Genomic DNA, 13,261 nt, shown 5'->3' with positions numbered 1-13,261 from the left:
GCTTAGGTCTCCAAAATGTGATAGAATTCTTCGCTTTTTTTAAAATTCATAGTTCATAAAGAATGTTTTTAAGAGAGATCAACTTAATTAAGTGATCGATCTAAAAGAATTACGATCAAATCGATTGACTAAGCTTTCATTGACTAAGCTTGAAGCTTAGATTATTTTAAGAATTCTTTGCTTCCGGAAGAATTACATCAAAATCGATCAACTGAATTTCTTAATTGCTGTTCATAGTCTCGAGAGATCGTTATAAAGGTTGATCAACTCGCTTTAGCAATTGTTGTGGAAAAATTGCAACCAGATCGTTCTAAAAATCCTTGGCTACCTTGTTTAGTTGTCTTTCAGAATACGCTTGTAGTTGTATTTCAGCAAGGTCCATAGATTTGCTTCCACTTTTGCCGACCGAAATTTTGCTTGTTTGCCGAGGTGATTTTTATTAAGAACTCGCTTCAACAATCGCTGTTGGAAGAATTACGATTATATCGATCTCAATTTTCCTGTATGTCATCTTTGCGGATTTCCGAATTCGATAGAGATCCTTCGCTCCCAGATGAATTTCATCAAGGTCGATCAATTCGCTTCTACTCTTGCAAACAAAAAAATTCGTTTGTTTACCCATATAATCTTGAAGATTAATGATCGCTCTAAAAGAACTTTAACTTTTCGTTATTATCATGATTAGCTTTTATAGGGAATCTTCCCTTTTGGAAGAATTTCATCAAGATTGATCGTGTTGCTTATTAACAAACTCTCTAAAATAATTACAATCAAATCGTTTTACCAGTCCTTGACTACCTTGTTTAGTTGTCTTACAGAATTCGATACAGATCCCTCCTCACTCCCAGCTGAATTTCATCAAAATTGATTAAGTCTCTTCCTGCAAAACCAAATTTCACTTGTTTACCGGTGTGATCTTAATGTTTAATGATCGCTCTAAAAGAATAACTTTCGAATCGTTTTATGTTTCCTTTATCTTGTTTAGCTGGATTTCAGAATTGGATAGAGATCCTTCGCTCCCAGGTGAATTTCATCAAGGTCGAGCGATTCGCTTTCACTTTTGCAAGCCCAATTTACTCATGTTTACCAATGTGATCGATCAATGATCGCTTTACAAGAGTAACGAAGTTTTAACGAAGTTTTCTTTTTAACTTAATTGTGAATTTCTTGAGGTATAGGTGTACATATATAGTGTTCCACTTGAGAAGATCTCTTATAATACAGAATCTTGTATTTTCTTTCAATCTAATATTTCAGCTCCTAGAGGAATAAGTGTCAATGGAAAAAGTTAATTATTCTAGTTTTAGATCTTAAACAATCCAACAATTTCACTTAGGATTCACTGCAGCAGTTGTGAAATTGCAATTTTACATTCCTGATAAGTGCGGCCGGTTACAAGGGCTCTTTCTTTATCTCAATTAGATTTTGTTATCATTAATTAATGTAATAAAAATAATCTGTTTGTTCTATTCTCAAGTTTGTATTTATTTACAAAACTAGAAGCAATTTAACTAAAAACCGCTAAAATAATCAGCAGTTTGCTTCTAAATTTTCACTGGAAAGGTAACGCTTTCTTTATACAGAATTTGAAAAAGAGATCTTCTGCTAACTATGACTTCCTCCGAACTACCCTCGACATTTGTGCAAGGTTTTCACAATGAAGAATTGTGCAGAAAAATGGAGTATCGCGTTTTAGGCCGTACCGGTTTAAAGGTATCGAAAATATCTTTGGGAGGTGCCACATTTAGTGCACTATTCGGGTAAGTGGTGGCATTAAATTAATCGAACAATTTTCTTTTAAATTTAAAACAATTGTGTGGTAAATATTCTAGCGAAGTCAATGTGGAAGAAGCAATAGCTACTGTTCACAAAGCTTTAAAATCGGGTATAAACTATATTGATACAGCTCCCTTTTATGGCCAAGGACGTTCAGAAGAAATCTTGGGTTTGGCCTTAAAAGATGTACCACGCTCTGCTTATTATATAGCCACTAAAGTGGCTCGCTATGAGTCTACCTATGAGGGCATGTTTGATCTTTCAGCTAAAAAGACACGTGAAAGTGTAGAGAAAAGTTTAAAACTATTGGGTTTGGATTATGTGGATCTAATACAGGTGGGTAAAGGAGTGTAATGTTGAAAGAGGTTTTAATGTTTATACTTTTCTGATAGATTCATGATATTGAATTTGCTCCCGATTTGAATACAGTGGTTAATGAATGTCTACCCGAATTGGAGAGAATTGTTAAGGAAGGCAAGGCTCGGTTTATAGGTGTTACTGGATATCCTTTGAAGACCTTAAAGGAATGCATTCAATTGGCTAATGGAAGATTTGATGTAAGCAGACTCAAGTAGTCCTTAAACTTTATTAAACATTCCCTTCCAACAGACCGTTTTATCCTATGCCCGCAATACCCTTTGCGATGATGCCCTCAAATCCTACATTGATTTCTTTCAAAGCCAAAACCTAGGTATTGTATGTGCTGCTGCCCATGCTGTGGGTCTTTTAACGAATAATGGTCCACAACAATGGCATGTGGCAAATGAAGAACTCAAACAAATTTGCCACAAAGCCGCAAATATCTGCAAAGAGTCCAATATCGAACTTGGCAAACTGGCCATGTATCATACCATGCAAATGCCTGGTCCCGCAACATTTCTCATTGGCATGCAAACTCGTCAGCTGTTGGATATTAATTTACAGGCAGTTTTTAATGGTCTAAGCAAGAAGGAACAGGAAGTTTTAAAACTTTTAAAAGAAACGTAAGTCATTACTACAGTTACCATTATCATTAAGACTCATTAATAGTGAAATGTTGCAAGTTGAAGAAGAAGAAGAAAATGTAGTGGCAAATAAGTGCAAAATAATTGAGTTAGGAAAACAGGTTAGAAGAGTAAATATTATTTGTACAATATGTGCCGATATATTTAACTGTTATAAAAATTGTGCAATTCGGGTAGCAAGTAAACGTGTTGACAGGAAGATGAACAACTTTACATATATGCCAGTTGCAACAAATGTTGTTTTTATGAGTATTACTAACATTTGTTGCTAAGTAGATATAATAATGATATTTTTTTGAATGTTACTAGTTTTTTTTTTTTGAAGTTTGAAAGTATTTTAAAAATTTATCATCATGCTATTACATAAGTAATGTATGTCTTTGTTTCTCTGGGATGTTTGTTAAAAGTTGTTGATTTGTATTTGAAATTGTTTAAAATAAAATGTTTAATGTTGTGCTGCTGTTGGTTAACGCTGACTGGTTGAGCCTGTGGTAATAATTGTCATTGAACTAGCAACAACTCGTTTACACTGATTACAAAAGTGAAGTATGATTTTAGAGAGATTAACGTAAGTTTTCGTAGTATTGAATCCTTCGATACTACTCAAATTGGCTCAACTTTACTCAGCGAATTTGGATCGAGTCTCTTTCACTATTTTCCACAAAATTAAGCTTGTTTTCCCCACATATTCTTATTAACGATCATAAGGGATTAACTTTCTATTATGATCATCATGCTGAAATAAAGAATTTAATAGAAATTCTTAACTTCTGGTAGAATTTCATTAAAGATCGGTCAAGTCGAGCGAATTTGGATCGAGTCGCTTTCACTTTTCTATAACAAAATTAAGCTTTTTTCCTTAAATATTAACGATAATAACCTTTTAACTTCCTACTATAGCATAGCATGTTTAGCTGGTTTAAAGAATTCGAGATCCTTCTCTTCTGGTAGAATTTCATTTAAAGAATTCGATCAAGTCGATTTCCGTTCTTAGTCTTGAAAGATTGTTATCAAGATCGATCAACACGCTTTCCTGGATTTCAGAACTCATTTAGAATTTCATCAAGTGCGATCGATTCGCTACCACTTCTGCGAACTCAATTTTGCTTGTTTTTCCAAGAAATCTTGATGTTCATTGATCGCTCGCAAAGTATAACGATCAATTGTTCTCTGCAAGAATGGCTTTCTGAATCCGATAGAGATTCTTTCTTTCTGAATGAATTTTCGATACAGATTCTTTGCTTTGCTCTGCGAACTCAATTTTCGCTTGTTTTCACAAAGAGATCTTGATGTTCATTGATCGTTCTAGGAGAATAGCGATCAATTGTTCTCTGCAAGAATTACGATCCTTCTCTCCCAGATAAATTTCATCAAGTACGATCGATTCGCTACCACTTCTACAAACCCAATTTTCACTTGTTTTTTCAAGAGATCGAGTCGCTTCCACTTTTCTATACCAAAATTAAGCTTATTTTCCTCCTATATTCTCATTAACGATCATAACCATTTAACTTTCTACTATAGCATAGCACGTTTAGCTGGTTTAAAGAATTCGAAAGAGATTCTTCTCTTCCATTTAAAGAATTCGATCAAGTCGATTTCCGTTCTTAGTCTTGAAAGATTGTTATCAAGATCGATAAACTTGCTTTAACAATCGGTGTAGAAGAATTACGATCAATTCGTCTTAACTTTTCTCTAGTATCTAGTATCCTTCTCTGCCAGATAAATTTCATCAAGTGCGATCAATGCGCTATCACTTCTGCGAACTCAATTTCGCTTGTTTTCCCAAGAAATCTTGATGTTCATTGATCGCGATTAAATCGTTTTAACTTTCATTGACTATTATCCCTAAATGGCTTTCAGAATCCGATAGAGATCGTTTCTTCCGGGATGCATTTTCGATACAGATCCTTCTCTGCCATATAAATTTCATTGACTATTATCCTTAAATGGCTTCAGAATCCGATAGAGATTCTTTCTTTCTGAATGAATTTTCGATACAGATCCTTTGCTCTGCTCTGCGAACTCAATTTTCGCTTGTTTTCACAAAGAGATCTTGATGTTCATTGATCGTTCTAGGAGAATAACGATCAATTGTTCTCTGCAAGTATTACGATCCTTCTCTCCCAGATAAATTTCATCAAGTACGATCGATTCGCTACCACTTCTACAAACCCAATTTTTTTCTCAAGAGGTCGAATAGCTTCCACTTTTCTATACCAAAATTAAGCTTGTTTTCCTCCTATATTCTCATTAACGATCATAACCTTTTAACTTTCTACTATAGCATAGCATGTTTAGCTGGTTTAAAGAATTCGAAAGAGATACTTCTCTTCTGGTAGAACTTCACTTAAAGAATTCGCTTTCCGTTCTTAGTCTTGAAAGATTGTTATCAAGATCGATCAACACGCTTTAACAATCGCTGTAGAAGAATTACGATCAATACGTCTTAACTTTTCTCTAGTATCTAGTATCCTTCTCTGCCAGATAAATTTCATTAAGTGCGATCAATTCGCTATCACTTCTGCGAACTCAATTTTGCTTGTTTTCCATAGAAATCTTGATGTTCATTGATCGCTCGCAACGTATAACGATCAATTGTTCTCTGCAAGAATTACGATTAAATCGTTTTAACTTTCATTGACTATTATCCCTAAATGGCTATCAGAATCTGATAGAGATCATTTCTTCCAGGATGAATTTTCGATACAAATCCTTTTTCTGCCAGATAAATTTCATCACGTGCGATCAATTCGCCACCACTTCTGCGAACTCAATTTTGCTTGTTTTCCCAAGAAATCTTGATGTTCATTGATCGCTCGCAAAGTATAACGATCAATTGTTCTCTGCAAGAATTACGATTAAATCGTTTTCACTTTCATTGACTATTATTCTTAAATGGCTTTCAGAATCCGATATAGATCCTTTCTTTCTGAATGAAATTTCGATTCAGATCCTTTGCTCTGCTCTGCGAGTTTTTAAAAAATGATCTTGATGTTCATTGATCGTTCTAGAAGAATAACGATCAATTATTCTCTGCAAGAATTACGATCTTCTCTCCCAGATAAATTTCATCTAGTGCGATCGATTAGCTACCACTTTTGCGAACTCAATTTTCGCTTGTTTTCACAAAGATATCTTGATGTTCATTGATCGTTCTAGAAGAATAACGATCAATTGTTCTCTGCAAGAGTTGCGATTAAATCATTTTGACTTTCATTGACTATTATGCCTAAATGGCTCTCAGAATCCGATAGAGATCCTTCCTTCCGGGATGAATTTTTAATTATTTGTTGACGTTCTTTATTACGCTTTTAGATCTGTTCGTAATAACGATCACATCGTTTTAACTTTCATCAAGATCGATCAAGTGGATTGTTTTATTTCGCATTGTTCTTAGTCTTTGGAGTGTGCTTTCGTTAGGTTAGTAGTTAGTGCTCGATTCTGGAAAACTCGAGGTTTTTGATTTGACTGGTAAGGAAATACGCAGTAGTGCCGTTAAAAGTCTATGTGTATTTCCCTGATCATCATTTTAAACTACTTTTTGTCCTTATTTTCTAAAGAGAATATTGTTAAGTTATGAAAAAATCACGACCATCTTACAAATTCGATAGAAATTCTACGCTCTTGAAAAAATTTAATTAAGTTCGATAAAGTCTCTTATTTTTCGAATATATGAAGATATTTCTTGCTGTTCTCTATTACTGGAGACTTTTTTAAATCGCTCCAAAAGAATCAATATAACTTCTTCTCTCTATCATGGAATAAGATTTTAATCGATGGTGATCTTTGTGTTAGTGCTTTTAAGGTCGATCAACTCGTTTAATTTTCACTCTAAAAGGTGGGTCAAGTCACTTAAATTTCAAATTTAATTTTTTCTGTTCTTTTCCTGGATAATATTTTGAAGTTTGTTTAACTCGCTTCCACAACGGCTCCAGAAGGATCGTTTTAACTTCTGCTCTCTAATAGAGATCTTCATGTGAGTGTTCTTAAGGCCGATCAACTCGTTACCATTATCTGCTCTGAAATTTCTATCTTTTATATAAATTCTAATCCTTTGCCCCTGCAAGAATTTAAACAATATCGATCAAGACGCCTAATTTCCTTTCCCTCATATTTCTAAAGAATGCTCTTAATGCCGAAAAACTCACTTCCACAATCACTCTGGAAGGATTACAACCAATTCGTATTCATCTCCTGTGAAGGTCCTTAATATCGATCCAACTTTATTAAGTTACAATAACTCTCATATGTTGCTACTTTTTTTAACTGAATCTTTAATTCCGCAACATTGTAGATCACTATAAGGCACTGATCTTCTACTTCTGTTTTCAACAAGTCGGTGTGTAGATTAAATTTGCCCTACATACGATCTATTAAAGTTAAAATTCGTTTGCATAACCGAACCCAAACCATCTTCAAACTAAACGGTAACAAAATAAGAAGACCTCCATTGCCAGTGTAACTATCGCCACATCTTTAACTGTACAACATAATCATAATTGCCTGTCACTGATTTATGCTGTGACAAACAACGAACCCAAAAAAAAAAAAGAAAAGTTTTATGTTACAATCTCTTTTTAAAAACACAAACACACATTCATTAAAACTGTAAGTTATTACTTACATTTCATGATCATTATCACCCATAAAAAAAAAAAAAACTTTACAAAATTTATAATTTATTAATGTACTATTTTGTTGCTGCAATTGCAATATTTCTAATTTGTTTCCTTTTCTTATTTTTTAATGTTTTCTAGCATTTTTACCAAGTCAATCAACTGGGAGGGTATTGAACTTGAACGCTACTGGGCAGCCATGAATAATAAAAAGGAAAAGAAATAATTGTAATTATATTTAATATTTCATAATTTACATATAAACTTGTGTGTAAGCTTTATATATGAACAGAAATAAATTTCAATAAATTTTAATGTGAAGTAAGAAATAATAACAAAAAAAAAAAAAATGATGTATAAGATGAGTTGTTTTTAATCAACTGGGAAATTAAAGCGTTTTGTGGCAGAGTATTAAATTTACAAGAAAATCGAAATGAGGAAGTTGAGGGAAAATGCAGTCACGTTTTATTTAAATCATAAAATCGTAAAAGTTTACAAAAAGGTCTTTTCAGTCGCTTCAAATTTCACTGATTATATTGGGTTTCTCAGTTTTATATATAGTAATTCAGTCTGGTTAAATCTTTCTTTAGTGAAGGAATTTGCTCAAGATCATTTTAAATTTAAACACGATCCTAATCATATTTTTCAAATAAATTCCTTTAAAGTCTATTACTTACGTTCGTTTAACGATCTCTGACATTTGTGATGGGCTCTTCCAGTGGTAAGCTCTAGATTATACCGGTGCCAGGTCTCTCAGGGATAATTGGCAATGAAAGACATAACGAATGTACTTGCTACAAAGGGAAGAAAGCTTGATGAAGTTACTCTGACGAATGCAAAATCGTTCCTATCGATCTTTTTATAAGGGTGATCTATGCATCCAGCTCAGCGAGGCTAGAGAACAAGAAAATATGGACACACGAGAATTTAATGCTTACTACCAGTCTAAAACCAATCACCTCTAGTGTTTTCTGCGAAGAATAATCTCCCAAGGACTTACAAACAACTATAGTGCGTTTCAGAATGAAATAATGACAGAGTTTCGATAGTCAGGAGTTACTTTTTTCATTAAAATTTAGGTCCCTGCATATAGTAACTACTACGGAAATGAAGAGCATATGGATATCTCCAACATAGCTTCAGTAGCAACTCCGTTGGGATTTGTTAACAATAATCTCTTCAGGTTCCTTCTAAAATGTTGAAAATACATGGAATAATCTACACCCATGAAGAGGGCTCAGAGGTTTCCACTTTCGCTGCGAATGACCTGCTCTAGGAAGTACAATACATGCAACCTTGGTGAATTATCTGGGTCCAAATTCAACGACCTGTTGATAGGCCTCACCACTATAGACTGAATCTAGTACAACAACACAGTCCTTACAATTCCTGTTAAAAATTTGCGCGTAGTAAACTACTACGTTAACCTATCAAGTACGAGGTTAGGTGAACAAATAGATTCAGACGAATATAGAGCATGCGAAGAGATCAGTGATACACTGAAACACTTTCTCTGTCGTTGCCAAGCTTTTGTTGAAATTAGATCCAAATATCGTGGGAACTGTGTTCATGAAACTGAGTTTCTGAATATTTTACGGTAATATCATCCAAAGATTACTTCAATGGCAGTTCGGAGAAGGTATCATTCAAATTACATGTCTCACCACTATAGGCTGGATCTAATACAACAACGCAGTCCTTACAATTTCTTTTGAAAGTTTGAGCATAGTTAAGGACTGCGTTAACCATCCAAGTACGATGTTAGGTAAACAAACAGATTTAGACGAATGTAGAGTGATACACTGGAACACTTTCTCTGTCGTAGATCCAAATATCATGGGAACTGTGTTCATGAAACTGAGTTTCTGAATATTTTACGGTAATATCTTCCAAAGATCATTTCAATGACAGTTCGGAGAATGTATCATTCAAATGATATAGACTGGATTAAGGGCGTGAATGTTGTCAATTGTGGAAACAAGGAAGAAATTCTTAAAATCCACAATTGGCAAGTAAAGAGGAATTAACACAGAGTAAAATTTCCATTATTATCAATAATAACAGTATGGATTCCACCACCCATAAGAACGATGGAAATCATTCTTCCAAGATTCACTGACGAATGCAATTTTTCCAACATCCTGTACCAACACTAGGTTCGAACCTTGACATAACCTTTCATTCATCTGTCACTATTATGGGGTGATCTTTTAATAACTCCGTGTCATCATCAACCTGTTCTGAAACAATAAAATGGATTGCATAATATCAAAGGCCTTATGGGCAATAATTGATGTAAAGACAAAAAAGATACTGGATAAGTGCAGTCTAAGGAATCCTAAAGGTAATTAAACGGGACATTACTCTATTAGGGCTTTTGCCAGTAAGTGGGACAATGATATACCGCACTCTTGCCATTGTCCCAGATTACAGGTTGAAATGGCATAACGGGACTCAGCCCTCGCAATCTACTAGGTTTTATCAGGGAAATCTGTTAGTTCTTAAGTTAAAGTTTATCGCTAATTTTCGGAAGCTCGCTTCATTTCCAAATTCAAGCATTGTGTTATGTAATTTTTGATCAACTTCTTTCAGGAATTTTAAGGTCGATTCAAGTTCTTGTTTCACGAGACACGTTTTTAATAATTAGCAGGAATGTTATCAAACATAAAAGTAACATATTCAAAACATAATACAAAACCAGGTCCGAGTTAAACTTCCACCTTAACCCTCTTATATAAATTCCTCAATATTTTAACCCTTCCAAAAACTCATTTTCATTACAACTTCAACTTATGCATTATAACTAATAGAAACATTTAATAAGCCCCGTAATTATCTAACAAATATTTATATACGAAAAAAGGCTTCATTTCAAAATTGCAATAACAACAAAAACAGAATAATAAGACATTCGGAAATAAATACAGTTACCACTATGAATTGTAATAATAATAAAAAAAACAAAATCATTAACAAATAGTTTAGTTCCGAGAGAGTGAGATACATAGAGACTGGTACCAACACGCGATATTATCAAGTGATGCTGAACGTATTGGTTTCCAGCTACAGCGCGCAACTTTGGGCAAAATTGCCAGAAGTAATAGAAATAAAATTAGGCTTAGGAAGTTGGTTGGTGTGAATCGTGTGTTTGTTTGGAAACATAATCGCCATATTAAATGCGGAAAACACCCCATAATTGTTCCGTTTGGTGTTGTTTCTATAGTTCCAACACTTTGTAAATCTCATCTAACATTTTCAATTTCATTTCCCGAACCGAAAAAGAAGATAGAAAAAAAACAAAATATACAAACTCATTGTTGCATTTATTATTGCAACAATACACATTTAAAGGCTTACAATGTTGGCAGCAACAGGCAGCCAATTATTGCGTATCAAGAAATTGGAGGAATTAAAGGTATTAAGTCGTTTTAAACATCTATCGAAAGCTTAATGTAGGGTGAAGAACGCGTTTTCCAAATTGAATGTTAATACTCCATGGATTCCCCTTTGCGATCGTTAAGAACCAAATTATATTCACAATATAGACTTAGACATGCCGATTTTGGGGAAACATATATATCATTATTTGAAATCGACAAGATCTATTTAGTTGATTGATTTCCGAATACCTTCTTAATGATCATCCGTCCTTACTGAAGGAATTGGCTTAAGGTTGATTCAATAACCAACCTTTTCAAAGGGATAGAGATTTTTTTTATACAGCCATGAGAGAGTCTTCTCAAATGCATATATGCCCTGACGAAGCATGTGTTCCAAGAAAGAATGACTAATGGTTTTGTATGTGCGTACAAGATCCGCTGGTTACAGCATCGAATTACAGTTATCACTTTTTGAACTTATCATCAGCTTTCTTAAAATCCATTGTAAGAACATAATCGTGATCATCCTTTGCTATCGCCAAAGCGGATAAAGTCGCTTGATTTGAAAATTTATTCATAATCTTTCTTTGTTTCTCGATCAACTCCGTTCAAGTTTATCTAACTTTGCAACTCTGCAAATTAATTATCATTTTCATTATTTCCGATCTCTGATTCATCAAGCATAATCATCTTTTGCTGGCGCCAAAGTCGATAAATCAAATTTATTTATAACCGTTCTTTGTTTCACGATCAATTTCGATCAAGCTTCGCTAACTTTGGAACACTGCCATTATCGTCCTTTGCTCCTGAAGGAATTCACTTAAGGTAAAATTTAATCAGTATTCCAAGTTCCCGAACATGAAAACGAATGAAAAATATGTCTTACGATGATCACTTTTAGAAGAATCAATCATCAGTGTCTTATATGACGATCACTAGTTTTCAATCATGATCATCCTATGTTATAGCCAAAACCGGTAAAGTCGATCGAACTCAATTTTGATCCGATAAAGTTGCTTAATCTCGATCATGATCATCCTTTTCTATAGTCAAAGCCGATTGGGCGGCTTGATTTCCAAATGATCGCTTTCATTATCATCCCTTGCTCTTTTAGTAATTGCCAGTTTTAGTTCCAATTTCACCCATTAACTAAAACAATTTCGCCTATAGACTACGAAAATTCATACAGTCTTTAATCTGCCAAGCCTCCCAAGTGTCTTCTCAATTACTTCCTAAACCTGAATATGAAAACGAATGAACTACAAACGGTATATATGGTTGGATGGATCCATTCGGTTGTGGTATCGAAAATTCTTGAGAAATTTACCCCTAAAGAGATAAAACTCTACGGTTACTGCTTTTAGAAGATTCAAAGTGCTATAGTCTGCCTCTCTCTACGGTTACTGCTTTTAGAAGATTCAAAGTGCTATAGTCTGCCTGGCAACTAGGTTACCAGAACTTTGGGTTGAATTTTGATTAGATTTTGTATAGACCGACATATGGAGCAATTTTTGATTGTACTGAATTCAGTTCACTCGAAGAAGGTCTTTCAAATAACATTCTGCAATCTGAAGTTATTGAATTCTGCTTTTAAGGAAAGTTGTGTGTTCACCTACTTCACAGCGTTTCAAAGATTCAACAAATGGAGAAGTTTTAGAAGATCAGGAATCTTTCTGATCCACTTTAAAGGAATCTGATCTGCAGAGGAATCTAATCTGCAGAAGAATCTGATCTGTAGAGGTTTCTTATTGATCTGTCATTGGATACAATTGTTTTCGACAATATTATTTTTGCTGCTCAGTAATACAACTGTAAGAAATTGGATTTCTGAAAATCTTACCGAAGTATTCGAACATGGTCCTTAGAGTTTTCTTTCAAATGCATAAAATGGGGTAACGGACATTCGACCGAGTGGACACTTGGGGTAAACAACATAACCCTTTAAGCATTATCACACATATAATGCAAACAAAACAGAGAAATGATCGCACCTTTAAATTCCTTTAATACACTGACTTTTAAAGCAGGCACGTTTTAAACAAAATTAGACAACTTGCCATTAGACCGGCACAATTTTGAAAACTCCTGTATGGGTGTGCGTGTGTGTGTTGCGATGAAATAACATGAAAAACCTGGCAATATCATTTAGGCCAAAAGAAGAAATGAATGAAATGGAAACAAAAATAACAATAAAACACAACACAATAAGTCGGCCGGTCTTAGACAACTTCTCTTTCTTTGCCAACCAGTGGTACATCTGTTTCTCTTTCTTTCGTAATATTTTGTTTTTTTACTACTTTTGTTTGTTGGTATTGTTGCGACTCGGAATTGATTCAGACCAGGGGTTTTATATGCTTTGCTCTGAACATTAAAGCCATCAGTTGATTATTTGGCATTTAAACGTAAACAACAGACACCAAAAAAAAGAAGAAAAATAATTCAACCAAAATAATATAAAACGTTTTAAACAAATTTGTAAAAT

General features: G+C 34.1%; 1 protein-coding gene across 1 annotated transcript; it reads left to right on the top strand.

The window, feature by feature from the left end:
* Nucleotides 1-1,526: 1,526 nt before the first annotated feature.
* Nucleotides 1,527-7,717, top strand: LOC119600562 (L-galactose dehydrogenase-like). The gene is made up of 5 exons (XM_037950876.1): nucleotides 1,527-1,760; nucleotides 1,833-2,112; nucleotides 2,169-2,333; nucleotides 2,386-2,759; nucleotides 7,541-7,717. Exons 1-5 carry the CDS (start codon nucleotides 1,612-1,614, stop codon nucleotides 7,623-7,625), a joined length of 1,053 nt encoding a protein of 350 aa, XP_037806804.1. The 5' UTR covers nucleotides 1,527-1,611; the 3' UTR covers nucleotides 7,626-7,717.
* Nucleotides 7,718-13,261: the final 5,544 nt, after the last annotated feature.

This window comes from Lucilia sericata, unplaced genomic scaffold, assembly GCF_015586225.1.
Source record: "Lucilia sericata isolate MDLA Ls3-8-SP2 unplaced genomic scaffold, ASM1558622v1 Contig000116F_arrow, whole genome shotgun sequence".
Lineage (NCBI taxonomy): Eukaryota > Metazoa > Arthropoda > Insecta > Diptera > Calliphoridae > Lucilia > Lucilia sericata.
The sequence above is the reverse complement of the archived record's forward strand: the minus strand, read 5'-3'. Positions and strand labels throughout refer to the sequence as shown.